Here is a 15,605-nt window from a genome sequence, read left to right on the forward strand (position 1 = left end):
ACACAGCGGCTGGGGGGGATTAGGTTTCCCTCTTTGTGGGGGGAGACACGGGTGCCTCCCTTTTGGTTCTCTTTCATGGTTCGTTTGGTATTTCAGAGCTTCAGGGTTCTGATCTTTTTTCTAAGTCATACGTTTGTTGAGCCGTTTTTGGATCTCTTGGAGATTGTGCAAGCGGTCCTTGATAGAAGTTCTTTACTCCAGGTGTAACTGGGAGTGCAGGGCTGGAGCACGTTAGATGTCTAAGGCTTCTCAGCTTTTATAGGACCCTTTGTGGTCTGTTGGGTGTTAAGCAATAGAACAAAGGGTTGGAACATGTGTTGTTTCAAGCAGACAACTCCACAGGGGGCTTTTCTCAGCAAGAAAAGGGGGTCTCTCACTCCCTATCGCTTCCTCACGGAACATGAGAGGGTTTGGTGGTTTTACCATCACGAGATCTTTTTAGCAGCGAAGTACCTTCATGAGAGTCTCTATGACTGGGCGGACTCTCTAAGTCTGTCGGCCAAATGGCCACTTGGAGCAGACTCTCTTTGACCACGTGTTTTTGTTCCTTAGGGGGAATGGGAGAAATTTCTAATAATGAGTTTTTGCCTTTTGGTACTATCGCCTTTTGCTTATCTTCGTCGCCCGACTGCCGGGCATGGAAATTTTTACTCTTGTTTTACTTTGAGCGGCCTGCCGGTCGCACAATTTGGGCCCGTTCTTTTTGGGTTGCCAGACCTCGTTAGGCTGGCAAGAGGGCTCCGGTTTTGCTCACACTCGTTTCTCACGGGTGTCTACTGTAGGATACTTTTTTGAGTTGCTCGGGCTCTTCTGCCCGTCAACTCTGGACTGGTACTTGTCTTGTTGTCTGGCTTGGAACAGATGGCTTATGTTTTAACGGATAGAACTCCTCTTCTCTCGGTACAATGAAGGTGGCGAGCCACCTATTTTGGTTTTCCGTTCTTTTTCTCCCACGTCTTTGTTTAAGACTTTATGTGATATCAGTTTCACTGAGACAGCTCGGTGCTATTTTTTCTCTTGGTGGCTTTATAACCAGCAAGTTTAAGAGGGCCTACTTTAGGCTTGCTGAAAGCTGATCTTCATTCCTTTCTTGGACTTTGCTCCTAGTTTTAGGGTTTTTGTGATTGGATTCTTTGACTCTTTTACTTAACTAGCCTTGCTGATCAACACGGAAATCGGGCATGCTTACTCGGGTAGCTTCTGTGAGAAGTGGGAGTAAGTGTTTTTTCTGCTAATTTTGCTATAGACAGATTTTCGGAGAAAGACTGATCTATGGCACTTAGGTTTCTTTTGGGTTTTCTGGCATATAAGCGGAATCTGGAGTTACCAACTTTGATTCACCGTTCAAATCTTAATCACTATTTTGGCTCCCCTAGAGCCATATTGAGCCTTTTGGTCTGTTCGAGTTTTGAAGATTTTTTCTGACTTGCACGGATTGCTTGAGATCATTAAATCTAAGGGCTCTTGTTCTTATCTTTCTGCTTCGTCGCCCTTTAACCTTGAACGGTTATATACGACGTTAAACACTGATTAATTTATATAAAGGAAGAAAGAATGTCTTTCAACTTTGGTAGGGGTAATGACTTGTTGAGGTCAACCTTGCATATATGGACTGCCACAGTGTTCAGGTATGCCTTCAAGTGGTGGCAGTAGACAGGGGGGGGGGCAGTCAGTCAGTCCTCCCTCTTCGAACAGCACGGACTCTATATTCCTTTCTTGAGCGTTTTTATGGCTCTTGGAGATTCTGATGTACATTTTTGTACGGTTATAGCCCTCCACAGTTTTCCGTTAAGGACTCTGCACACTAGATCGGAATCTCAGGAACTTCTTTTTATCTCACTCGTTATGGTGCGCTCTAAAGACATCTCGAGAGTAGTGTTAGCCAATTGGGTCTCCACCATAGTTAGACAGGTTTATGTATGGTGGCAGAGTCAGGCAGGGGATGTCAGGGCAGTTTTGCCCTTTACTACAGCTAGGCCTCACGAGGCAAGAGATTGGGCTTCCACTCTAGCTGTTCTTCGATTTGGTCTCCTGGCAGAACTGTGTTCTTGAGTCGGCTTGCTGGCTTTATTGAAAGGTTTTTCGTTGGTGTTTATCTCAGAGATGCCTATGCATTGAGATAGGATGTGTTTCTGGGTTACCTGCTCTGTTAGCGGCAGGACAGATTCTTTATTCCTGATTGGGTTAAGTGCCCTCCACCTATAGTAGCAATCTGCTATATGTGAGTTGGGTAAGATATGTAATTTAATTAAAAATTTTAGTAATAAATTTTCATTTGATTAATATACTTACCCAACTCACATCGTTTATTCCCTCCCGCCTCCCCGCTGTGGGGGGTGGATTTCTAAAAAAGGGGAGTGAGTTGGGCTTCGTTTGGAATGATGCATATGGCGGCGTATGCGCGCGCATACGGAAGTCGGAAGTATGTATTAATATGGCCTTATGGGTATTGGTCACTCTTTTTTTAGAGGGGCTTCCCTTGTTACCAAGGGGATGCGTACAGCGTTACCAGCACTGAACTAGAGTTAATTGCTATATGTGAGTTGGGTAAGTATATTAATCAAATGAAAATTTATTACTAAAATTTTTAATTTCCAGTCACTGCTGAACATCGATGACAAATGGATGCCTCCTCATCTGATGGCTCTACCGGAACGGTATTACGAGATATTCCGCATGTTCCGGCATCAGACGTGCAACGGATGTCGTCGTGTTCCCAAAGATCCAGCCCTTTGTCTCATCTGTGGGGCCTTCCTGTGCTTCAGAGAAGCATGCTGTGCTGACGCCAATTCGAACATCTTTGAGTGTGTTGGGGTGTGTATTTGTGTATTGTGTGTGTGTGTGGTGTGTAATTGTGTTGTTGTTTTTTAAATGATTTTTTCATTAATCTTATTTTATTTTTTTATTTTTTTTGGGGGGGGGAGGGGGTAAGGTGGGGGAGTGGGTGAGAGAGAGAGAAGACAGAGAGAGAGAGTCTGTTTGTGTTGGCGTAGAAAGAGAGAATATGAGGGGAGGTTGTGATAGTGACTCTGTGTATGTCTATGTGTGTGTGTGTGTGTGTGTGTGTGTGTGTGTTTGTGTTGGTTTGGGTGTTGAGAGAGAAAGAGATGTTATAATGGGGGAGGTTGTGATAGTGACTGTGTGAATATGTGTGTATGTCTGTGTGTGAGTCTGTGTATGCATGCCTGCCTTCGTGCATGTGTCTGTGTGTGTGCTTGCATATTATTGTACACAAGCAAAGCAATTATGATCTAACCAGAGAGCTACACACATGTTGCAGCACTCCGTTCAGTGCGGAGGGGGGACAGGGATCTTCCTGCTGGTCAACTCCAGCATTGTGGTGGTGCTGAGGGGACCTCGCGCTACTCTCTGGGGGTCAGTCTACCTTGACCAGCACGGCGAAGAGGACAGGGACCTCAAGTAAGTCATAGTGTTTTCAACAAGTCTAAATAGTGAAAGGTAAGATGCTTTTGGTATCCCAAGCAAAGTGAGAGGATCAGTGTTTGAAGAAAATAGACTGGGCCGGGATGTAGCTCAGTCGGTAGCGCGCTGGATTTGTATCCAGTTGGCCGCTGTCAGCGTGAGTTCGTCCCCACGTTCGGCGAGAGATTTATTTCTCAGAGTCAACTTTGTGTGCAGACTCTCCTCGGTGTCCGAACACCCCCTGTGTGTACACGCAAGCACAAGACCAAGTGCGCACGAAAAAGATCCTGTAATCCATGTCAGAGTTCGGTGGGTTATAGAAACACGAAAATACCCAGCATGCTTCCTCCGAAAACGGCGTATGGCTGCCTAAATGGCGGGGTAAAAAACGGTCATACACGTAAAATTCCACTCGTGCAAAAAACACGAGTGTACGTGGGAGTTTCAGCCCACGAACGCAGAAGAAGAAGAAGAAAATAGACTAACTCCAAAAATAACTTTGTCAGGTTTGGACAGGTTGTGAAAGAGTGAATTCTCTTGCTTTTTTTTTTGTTGAGGCAAACTTTCTACACGTTCTCCTCGTCCATGTGTTTCAGACACACCCCACGACTAGTGACTGGCGTATTATGTCATGTGTTTCAGACACACCCCATGACTAGTGACTGGTGTATTATGTCATGTGTTTCAGACACACCCCATGACTAGTGACTGGTGTATTGTCATGTGTTTCAGACACACCCATGACTAGTGACTGGCCTATTATGTCATGTGTTTCAGACACACCCCATGACTAGTGACTGGTGTATTGTCATGTGTTTCAGACACACCCATGACTAGTGACTGGCGTATTATGTCATGTGTTTCAGACACACCCCATGACTAGTGACTGGCCTATTATGTCATGTGTTTCAGACACACCCCATGACTAGTGACTGGCCTATTATGTCATGTGTTTCAGACACACCCCATGACTAGTGACTGGCGTATTATGTCATGTGTTTCAGACACAACCCATGACTAGTGACTGGCGTATTATGTCATGTGTTTCAGACACAACCCATGACTAATGACTGGCCTATTATGTCATGTGTTTCAGACACACCCCATGACTAGTGACTGGCGTATTATGTCATGTGTTTCAGACACACCCATGACTAGTGACTGGCGTATTATGTCATGTGTTTCAGACACACCCCATGACTAGTTCTTCTTCTTCTTCTGCGTTCGTGGGCTGAAACTCCCACGTACACTCGTGTTTTTTGCACGAGTGGAATTTTACGTGTATGACCGTTTTTTACCCCGCCATTTAGGCAGCCATACGCCGTTTTCGGAGGAAGCATGCTGGGTATTTTCGTGTTTCTATAACCCACCGAACTCTGACATGGATTACAGGATCTTTTTCGTGCGCACTTGGTCTTGTGCTTGCGTGTACACACGGGGGTGTTCGGACACCGAGGAGAGTCTGCACACAAAGTTGACACTGAGAAATAAATCTCTCGCCGAACGTGGGGACGAACTCACGCTGACAGCGGCCAACTGGATACAAATCCAGCGCGCTACCGACTGAGCTACATCCCCGCCCTCCATGACTAGTGACTGGCGTATTATGTCATGTGTTTCAGACACAACCCATGACTAGTGACTGGCGTATTATGTCATGTGTTTCAGACACACCCCAAGACTAGTGACTGGCGTATTATGTCATGTGTTTCAGACACAACCCATGACTAGTGACTGGCGTATTATGTCATGTGTTTCAGACACACCCCATGACTAGTGACTGGCGTATTATGTCATGTGTTTCAGACACACCCCATGACTAGTGACTGGCGTATTATGTCATGTGTTTCAGACACACCCCATTACTAGTGACTGGCGTATTATGTCATGTGTTTCAGACACACCCCATGACTAGTGACTGGTGTATTGTCATGTGTTTCAGACACACCCATGACTAGTGACTGGCCTATTATGTCATGTGTTTCAGACACACCCCATGACTAGTGACTGGTGTATTGTCATGTGTTTCAGACACACCCATGACTAGTGACTGGCGTAGTATGTCATGTGTTTCAGACACACCCATGACTAGTGACTGGCCTATTATGTCATGTGTTTCAGACACACCCCATGACTAGTGACTGGCGTATTATGTCATGTGTTTCAGACACACCCATGACTAGTGACTGGCGTATTATGTCATGTGGACAAGTTTACTCAATAAAAGCAACAGTATTCACTCTTTCAGAACCCATGCATGTTATTTCCGAAGATCGTCTATTGTCATGAAGCTAGAGCTTTTCAGCATCTGCAGGTGGATTGCCAGGATGCACACACGAGAGACATCATCAAAAAGTGAAAGGCATCTGTTCTTCTTCTTTTTTTGCATTCATGGGCTGCGACTCTCACATACACTTGTATGGCCGTTTTTTTCCCTGGCATGTAGGCAGTCATACTCTGATTTCAGGGGAAAAGTCATATGTTCATTTCAATGCTTCTTTATTCTCTCGGGTGCCAAGAGACTGGATCTGCATAACTCTCACTTATCTTTGTCTTTTTTTTTAGAGGGCTTTCTTATCTTTGTTCCTTAGGGCGGGTAAAATACAGATAATTTTCCAGTTTACACGAACACTGCCTATTCACTGTGGTACATCCTTTGCAGGCGTGGCAAGCCGTTGTACCTGAGTCGGGACCGTCTCAAGCTGCTGGAGAGCCAGTGGATTTCCCACAGCTTCGAACAGAGCTGCAAACGATGGATCTGGCACAGGGACCGACTGTGAAACTCTACCTTTCTTCACTGCTGTCTGGCATCATCTTTGGGCGAGAGCTGTGTGCTGCGATGCTGCTATCGGTGGCTGTGATTAACCAAGTTCCTTGTGAACTTTTGAGCTTGTCCAGGGTGTCATTTGTTGTGTATGCACATTCTGCTGTATTGATTCATTCATGAAAGGGCTTATGCAACATCTACTTGCTCTGATGTGATACATGTACATTTGTGCGCTAATCCATGTACATTTTTGTGCTCGATATTGTAAAAAACGAAAATGTGCCAGCTTCTTTGAAAATGTCATGTCCTGTTCTTTGTTTGCTTATAAGGGGGTGGCTTTTGTTTTTCTCTCTGACTCTTAATGTGTTAAAGCATTCGAGGTTTATCATTTTAGAATAGCTGATTAAATCTGTCGCCATCTGCTGTTTTGACCGCTATATTTCATCTTCACAAGTGTCAGTACTTGGAGTAAACGTAACAACAATGATCGTCTTTCATACCATAGGCAGAGGAGAAAGTTTGGGTTGTGTGGACTAACGCTAGAAACAATTAGCAAACAGTGGCAAGACAAAAGCTGCTGATTTTGCTGATAGTTTACTGTCTAAAATTCAACAGTTGTTGTCTGGTGTCAGTCAGGATTCAGTGGGCCAGTTTGTTTTTCATACCTTGTAATGCATTGTTTATCTGCTGCTGAGGCTCTTCTGGGTCATTTCAATTTAGTGCTGTTGGCTTACATTGGTGAGTTAAAATGTATACCCACCTATCTTTAACAGAAATAAGTACACATTCATATTTTTGTGATGCACAAGAAAACAGCACAATATAAAAATACTTCATTGTCTCTGAAAGAGAAATTCAGACTTTGTAATAGGGCATGACTAAGATTTTCGTATTTTTTTCACAATGCACAAGAAAACTGTTGGCCGTTTTTATTTTTGTTTTTTGTTTGTATGGTATGAGAGTACATTTAGCATATATATATATTCAGTTATTTAATTGAAAGAAATACCTTTCAGCTGGACAGATCAAATTACATCATGCTACAGAAGAAGTAGGCTTCAAAAAGGAAATTTCTCACAAATATGATAATGTTTGAAATTTGTCTCCACAGTTCACACTTAGGTTTTATCTGTCTCCACACATGTCACTCGATACTTGTACATGTACTTTTCTTTTTTGTTCATATGCATCAATTTTCCCTCACATACTGTATCTGTTTCTGTTTGTTTAGTGCAGTACTTTTCTGCATGTAAATGTATGTACAAATAAATATAAATGTGTAAGACTTAGTGGTGAATTTGTAAAGACAATTTCGTTGCAGAAAAACATCCTGGCTGAGCTACTTTCTGTTCATGAAATTTGCGACGCTGTGATTATTAACACCTCTATCAGAGTTTTTAGAGTGGTGTGGAGGCATAAGAGAGTTGGTTGCTATGTTGCTATAGGCCAGTGATATGATGTGTTTGTTTGAGATTTTCATCTGGTGATAAGAAAAAGATAATGTTCTTGTTTTGTGTTGCATTAACCTCGATTGTGTATGTCAGTATTACACAAATATATAAAGAGTGCTTGGCTTAAATTTGAAAGAAGTACCTGTTACTCTCTAGTGTTGAGAGGAGGGGGGAGGGGGGGTGAGCCAGTCTCTGTGTGTGTGTGGAAGGGGGTAGTACATGCAAGCATATGTGGGTGTGCATGTGTGTGGGTGTGTAATGCATTCATGCATGTCTCTGGTTTTTGCCCATGGATGTGTGTGTGTGTGTGTGTGTGTGTGTGTGTGTGTGTGTGTGTAATGCATTCATGCACCTATGTCTCTGGTTTTTGCCCATGCATGTGTATGTGTGTGTGTAATGCATTCATGCATCTATGTCTCTGGTTTTTGCCCATGCATGTGTATGTGTGTGTGTAATGCATTCATGCATCTATGTCTCTGGTTTTTGCCCATGCTAGTGTTTGTGTGTGTGTGTGTAATGCATTCATGCATCTATGTCTCTGGGTTTTTGCCCATGCATGTGTTTGTGTGTGTATAATGCATTCATGCATCTATGTCTCTGGTGTTTGCCCATGGGTGTGCATGTGTGCAAGCATGCATGTGGGTGGTGAATATGTCAGTGTTGAATGGCATTAGAAATACATGTACTAGTCTAACATAGATGTGACTGTGATTAACAGTTAATAAAGCTGTGAATAAAATGTACAACAAAGTAAGCTGGGATATTCATTATTTATTATATTGATGTGATTTCTATAAAGGTTGAAATAGGAGAAAAGTGAAAATGAAGAAATCCTTTATGAAGGGTATACTAACTGATGCCTGATAAAGTTTGGTTGTCACTACTGACAGTTGTTTCATGTTACAATTACATGTAGTACAGTACTTGACTAATTTTTTTTTTAAATCATCTTTCAGTCGGTTCATTGAATTACTTGTTTTGTTTGACGACTTGGTAAAATGTTTGTTTTCTGTTGTGTGCATTGGGGTTTCTTGTGCCAAAGAAATGTTTATCTTATTCAGTTTTCACTCACCTGAGTAATCAGGAGAGTCTGAGTAATGCGCAATGTTAGGCCATCCGGCTGTCCGAAGACACACAAAATAACATTAAGGTTTTCTCAGATGTTGTCTAAGCTAGAGCTTTGAAACTTTGCACACTTTTAAGGTTTGACATGCTCCAAGTCTGGCTGACCTTCAATTTTCAAGGTCATGGCAGGGTCAACTTCGGGACAGAAAATAGAAATCATTTTCTCTGATGCTGATAAAGACAAAGCTTTGAAACTTTACACAATTCTAGGGTTTCATGACCTCCAGCATATAAATTTTTTCTGGGTAGTCTTGCCTGTAACATTTGTATTTTTTTGAAGTGGTAAACTGATGCTTAAAGGTATTATCTTTCTCGTGTAAGCGAACATGTTTAACACTACAGCTCTGTTCTGGCTTTTACATGAGATATGAGCATCTTTTAGATTGGGTACATACCGTATTTTCCGGGTTACAAGGCGCTACAGCGCATAAGGCGCACCCCCTTCTTTTTAAACAAAATTGTAATCCAGTCACCCATTGGGCGCAGGGGGCCGATAGGGCGCACCAAAATTAAAAAAGTATACCGGTAACAAACGGTCGAAGAATGAAAATAAGCCGCACATCAAAGGAAGAATACAGAGTGGAAATATGTGTGCTCTGTGTGTGCGGCGAGATCAAAGGCAGGTCCATTGTGATAGCTGGGTTGCCTTGTTTAGACACTGACCTTCTTCCCAGGGGTCAATGACCCAGTTTTTGCTATGAGAGGTGGTTCCCCTGTCATAGATCTGAGAGAGGAAACACTTCCTGCACCAGGGTCAGTGACCTTTAACCTATGGGGCGGTCTCACTCTTTGATTTTTTTCGTATTTCATACATGGATTAGGCGCTTCGTTATACAAGACGCAGGGGTCAAACTTGAGGAAAAAAGTCGCGCCTTATGACCCGGAAAGTACGGTACACAAAATCTTTTACCTGACTGCTTTTTGTATATGTACGTGCATGGATTTGTTTTTGCTGAATTTTGTAATTGACACATATGTCAGTTTTCAAAGGTTATTTATCAAATTCTCACTTTGCACAGGAAACAACCAAGCAGTTGATATTTGGTATTTCTTCGACGGGCGCAGTGGCGTGGTGGTAAGACGTCGGCCTCCTAATCGGGAGGTCGTGAGTTCGAATCCCGGTCGCTGCCGCCTGCTGGAAATTTTTCGGATCTCCCAGGACAACTTATGTGCAGACCTGCCAGTGACTTAACCCCCTTCGTGTGTACACGCAAGCACAAGACCAAGTGCGCACGGAAAAGATCCTGTCATTCATGTCCGAGTTTCCTCCGAAAACGGCGTATGGCTGCCTAAATGGCAGGGTAAAAAACGGTCATACACGTAAAGTTCCACTCGTGCAAAAAACACGTGTACATGGGACTTTCAGCCCACGAACGCAGAAGAAGAAGAAGATGTCCGAGTTCGGTGGGTTATAGAAACACGAAAATACCCAGCATGCCTCCCCCAAAATCGGCGTATGCTGCCTGAATGGCGGGGTAAAAACGGCCATACACGTACAATTCCACTCGTGCTAAAATCATGAGTGAACATGGGAGTCTAAGCCCATGAACGAAGAAGAAGAAGAAGATATTTCTTCAAGTGACTGGATGCTCTTATGCCATGGGTGAGGAAATAGCTCAGTCGGCAGAGTCACTGGTTTCAAAAATCAGTGATCACTATCGGCATGGGTTCAACCCCATGTTCGGCGAGGGATCGATTTCCCAGAGTCAACTTTGTGCAGACTTTCCTCTGTATCCGAACACCCCCGTGTGCATGCATGCGCACGATAAAGAACCCAAGTTCACAGTAAAAGTCTCAGGGTTTAGAAACATGAATACATTCATGCAGGAAAAAGAAGGGGAGGAAATAGGTAAGCGCATGCTTTATGGCAACTCGCTTTCCCCAGTGTGAAAGCAGCCCGAATGTCCATGAGGGTAACCTTGCAGGAATATTTGAAATCTTATCCTTATCCTTCTGCTTCTGCGTTCGTGGGCTGAAACTCCCACGTACACTCGTGTTTTTTGCACGAGTGGAATTTTACGTGTATGACCGTTTTTACCCCGCCATTAAGGCAGCCATACGCCGCTTTCGGAGGAAGCATGCTGGATATTTTCGTGTTTCTATAACCCACCGAACTCTGACATGGATTACAGGATCTTTTCCGTGCGCACTTGGTCTTGTGCTTGCGTGTACACACGAAGGGGGATAAGCCACTAGCAGGTCTACACATAAGTTGACCTGGGAGATCGGAAAAATCTCCACACTTAACCCACCAGGCGGCCGCGAGCGGGATTCGAACCCTCGACCTTCTGATTAAGAGGTTGACGTCTTACCACCCCGCCACAGCGCCCGTCAAATCTTATCCTTATCCTTGTATAAATGCTAAAAGAGATCTGTGGTGGTGAACATGATTGCTCACACAAGAAGCATGGTTCCCCTTGACAGATTGACTGGGTTACACTGTGATTACTGTCACTGTCAACTGAAAGTGATTTTTCATTGCTTCACTGATATAGGTCATTTTGAGTTGATTTGTCTTAATATGGCACTACTGCTTGAAATGACTACAAAAGTAATGGTTGGATTTTGTTCACAAATCTTACTGTGTAAGTTTGCAATGTCAGAGCCCGATTTTTTTAATTTTGATTTATTTATTTTTGTTGTAGTTGTAAATCTCCATGAACTCTGGTAAGAAGGGGGCAGTTCATAAGTGAACATTATCATTATCATTCAAATGCTTTGTGTTACTCATTTAGGAATATTTAAAATTGTCACTTTTGCTTTGTGGATTCAGAAACTGGTGTCGTACATTCTGAAAGTCTAACCCTTTATTCACTAAAATAATGATGAAGAATGTCGACAAACCTTATAAACCCTTTTCAAGTCAAGGTTGTAAACATGTACTTGACTGATGCCTTACTTTCTTTTTGCCTGCTAGATTAACAAAGACATCAGAAAACATCTTCTGAAGCAACTTGCGTTTTCCCCTCTATCTATTCTTAGCTGATCACTCAGGCTACATGGTTGAAGAGTCTGAAAAAAAGGCGTGTTTATTAGGTTGGGATTTGCTGTGCTTTGGTGGTCTTATGAAAAGGATCCGTCACTCTACTGCTGTGCCTCTCATCTGACTGATTCCTGGGTTTTGCTGTACTTACAAGTCATATGCTGTAATTTATTTTTGTGTGAAATCACATAAAAGTCAACAAATTATTCTGTCTGAGTTGTGAATTTCTTCCTGTCTGACTGTTTGTATGTGAATTTGTCAGTATGAGAGGTTGGTTGGTTTCTGATTCATGTGCCCTTATTTTGTTGACATTTTTCATCCTCTCTCTCTCTTTCTCGTGAAAAGGTGCACCCTCTCTCTCTCTCTCAGTCTTGCAATAAGGTACTCTCTCTTCGGGCGGGGACGTAGCTCAGTTGGTAGCGCGCTGGCTTTGTAGCCAGTTGGTCGCTATTAGCGTGGGTTCGATCCCCACGTTCGGCGAGAGATTTATTTCTCGGAGTCAACTTTGTGCAGACTCTCTTCGGTGTCCGAACACCTCCGTGTGTACACATTAGCACGAAAAAGATCCCACGTTCACAGCGAAAGTCTCAGGGCTTGGAAAACACTAAGACACGCATGCATCATCTCTCGTCTCTGATTATCATGATCGTATTTCGATACTTTGACGAGACAAACCCAATGCTGGTGTGTCGAAGAAGACAGCCACAGCGGGCTTGTTCGAATCAAAGTATCACATCATATCTTCAACGTATTACCAATACCTGTCCCAATATAGACCAGTTGGTCTAAGAGGACGTTAAACCCTAATAGTCAGTCAGTACTCTCTCTGTCTCTGTCTCTGTCTTTCTCTCTCTCTCTCTTGACGAGAATTTCAAAGTTTAGAACAAAGTCTCTTTTTTTCTCAAGTTCAATCCCGATAACCCCCTGTCACTATACCCCGAGTCCTCGACCACCGGGCTCTCTTTTCACATTTAGTCAAGTTTTGACTAAATGTTCTAACATAGACGGGGAATCGAGAAGACGGTGTGGTGTGTGTCTGTGTGTATGTGTAGAGCGATTCAGAGAAAACCACTGAACCGATCTTCATGAAACTTCACATGAAAGTTTATGGGTATGATATCCCCACATGGTTTTTTTGGTTAGATGTCATTGATGACGTCATATCTGGCTTTTTGTAAAAGTTGAGGCGGCACTGTCACACTTTTATTTTTTAAGCAAATTGATTGAAATTTTGGTCAAGCAATCTTCGACAAAGGCAGGTATTGCATTTCAGGTTGGAGACTTAAAGCCATATGTACTCGATGACTATACACGCTAATTGCTTTACCAACAGCTGGAGACAGACTAAATTAAGTTCCCTGCAAAATATTGTGGTCTAGGACCCCTTAAATGTTGAGATATTTGAATTTTTATTTTGATCTGGATCGTCCTATTTATAGATTTGGCAACACATGTAACGTTGATGCAAGGGAGAGAACACCGCGGCTTTGTTGACATCCTCACTTTTTCAGAGGCTAGAACAAGCTGTAATGCATGTATTATAGTCCGCGCATGGTGACGTATCGTCATTATATGGTCTTATGGTGCGTTTGACATCGATTGTGGGCAAACTACACTTTCTAAACACGGGAGTGCGTTAGTATGCCTTTAAACATTTATTGATGAGTTTGGTCATTAAAAATCAGAAAATTGTAATCAAAATTATTTTGTTATAAAACAATCCAAAAATAATGTTATCTTATTCTCTATTATTTACTGATTAAAAAAACATATAAATATGTTATATTCGGTTTAAAAACAAGCTCTGAAAATTAAAAATATGACAATTATGATTAAAATTTAATTTCCGAAATCGATTTAAAAATAATGTCATCGTATTCCTTGTCGGTTCCTGATTCCAAAAACATATAGATATGTTATGTTAGGATTAAAACAAGGTCAGAAAGTTCAAAAGAATAGATATACAGAAAAGCGCGCTATCCTGCAAAACGCAACCGATACTACGCTATACTGACTGGCTTGTCAATTTCACTGCGTTTCACACGTGCCAGGGACTGACACGCTCTATACGGTCTGGGTGAAAAAAATGCAGTGCGTTCAGTTTCCAGGTTTCATTCTGTGAGTTCTTGACTAAATGTAGTAATAACGCCTCACGCGACTTGTTTTTCCCTCCCCTCGCGGTTGCTGCTCCAAGAAACAGCCAATAAACTCATTACCACACTGTCCAAACAGCTTGCGTAAACGTGTTTCCGCAAATGAAAATGGTTCAAAATGTCATGGCAGGGTTGTTGCACGGATCTTAGTTGAGTCAACGTCTGGACTTTTGTCCGTCTACAGTAGAATCCCCCTTTTAAGACCTCCAAAAATCTGAGAAAATCAGCTTTTAAAAAGGAGGGAGTCTTAAAATTGAGGTAAATTTATAGGGGTTATGGACAAAAGTCTGAGAAAACAGGGTCTTAAAAGGGAGGTAGTCTTAAATTGGGGGGTCTTAAAAGGGGGGTTCCACTGTATACGGTTCATGTGCTGCATGCCGTGTAGGTCCCGCCTCTTGGTGAAAAGACGATACATTGTAAATGTAATCAATTTGAAACGAATTCAATATTATATGCACAGCCCAGGTATAATGATGCTTGAACATGTCGATGCCTCTGTGAACACTATAACAGTTCTTCGTAGTCGACAGCATGCTGTCAATTCAATCATGTGTACGACACAGACACGCAGACACTTCCAGTTACACTAGACACACGAAGACATACACTGAGACACAGACACTTACAGACTCTCACACAGATACTTACACACTAATTAACTTTCACGGTTTTACTTTGTAACAGTTTGATCAGGTTCAGTTTCCTTTTGTGCTTTGAATTGGTTTTCTCATCGTACTGATGCAAATAAATCTAAATCATATTTGAATAAATAAACAAATAGATAAGTACAAAATGTTATTTGTTTAAATGCCAGCGAACAGTTTGTCCGCGGCTGGTTCCAGTACGGTAATTAAATACTGACTGCAACGACTAGTCAGTCGGCTAAGGACCGTTTTGGTTACTTTTTGACGTCACGTTAGCAAACACATTTTTGGCTCACGTAAGTGTAGCCTATGCGATCGTAACTTTGTCTGTCTGTGCGTGCGTGTGTGTGTGCGTGTGTATGTCTGTGGTAGAAACTCTGACATTTGAAGACGTCACATTACATTGACGTCACATTATGACGTAAGAGGGTTAGACGTCACGCGAAGGAAGTACTGAAAGTCTCGGTCATTATTATTTTGAGCGGGCCGAGACTCTGTTGGCAGTCGTGTCCCTGTAAGTGTAGGCTACATGCAGACAGACAGATCTAGGGGGCCCGGGTAGCTCAGGTGGTAGAGCACTGGACTTGTGATCGAGAGGTCGCTGGTTCGAATCCGGGCCGGGACGGACACGGGTCAACTTTATGTGCAGACCCAGAGACGGTATCCATCTCCCACCCCCGTGTCACCACAATGGCACGTTAAAGATCTTGGTCATTCTACCATAAGTGCAGATGGCTGATACCACCTAAACACGCAAACATCAAAAAGCCGTGAGGGCGTAAAACTCGAATCGTATAAACCAATTCATGTCCAATATAGGCAATTAAGACCTGACGGACAATAAGCCCCTTAAAATTTACTAGACAGATCTAGTGTCTCGCTTTCTTGCACAGTTTCACCTATGCTCTTTGTGTGTGTGTGTGTGTGTGTGTGTGTGTGTGTGTGTGTGTGTGTGTGTGTGTGTGTGACGGAGTGATTGAGTTTGTGTTACTGTTTGTCGATTTCTTACGTGAGCCTTGATTCGCATCTTGTTCTGATAGATTTTAACATTAAATCTAA

At 42.7% G+C, this 15,605-nt stretch overlaps 1 protein-coding gene across 1 annotated transcript in view; it reads left to right on the forward strand.

The window, feature by feature from the left end:
* The window catches only part of LOC138982517 (E3 ubiquitin-protein ligase UBR3-like), a 65,326-nt gene extending 53,371 nt beyond the window's left edge, over positions 1-11,955 (forward strand). The window contains exons 36-38 of the mRNA XM_070355818.1: positions 2,599-2,814; positions 3,281-3,420; positions 6,086-11,955. Coding sequence (XP_070211919.1) covers positions 2,599-2,814; positions 3,281-3,420; positions 6,086-6,203 — 474 coding nt within the window. The 3' untranslated portion in view covers positions 6,204-11,955. The remainder of the gene's footprint in view (positions 1-2,598; positions 2,815-3,280; positions 3,421-6,085) is intronic.
* Positions 11,956-15,605: the final 3,650 nt, after the last annotated feature.

The sequence above is a fragment of the Littorina saxatilis genome, linkage group LG12 (genome assembly GCF_037325665.1).
Source record: "Littorina saxatilis isolate snail1 linkage group LG12, US_GU_Lsax_2.0, whole genome shotgun sequence".
Taxonomy (NCBI): Eukaryota; Metazoa; Mollusca; class Gastropoda; order Littorinimorpha; family Littorinidae; genus Littorina; species Littorina saxatilis.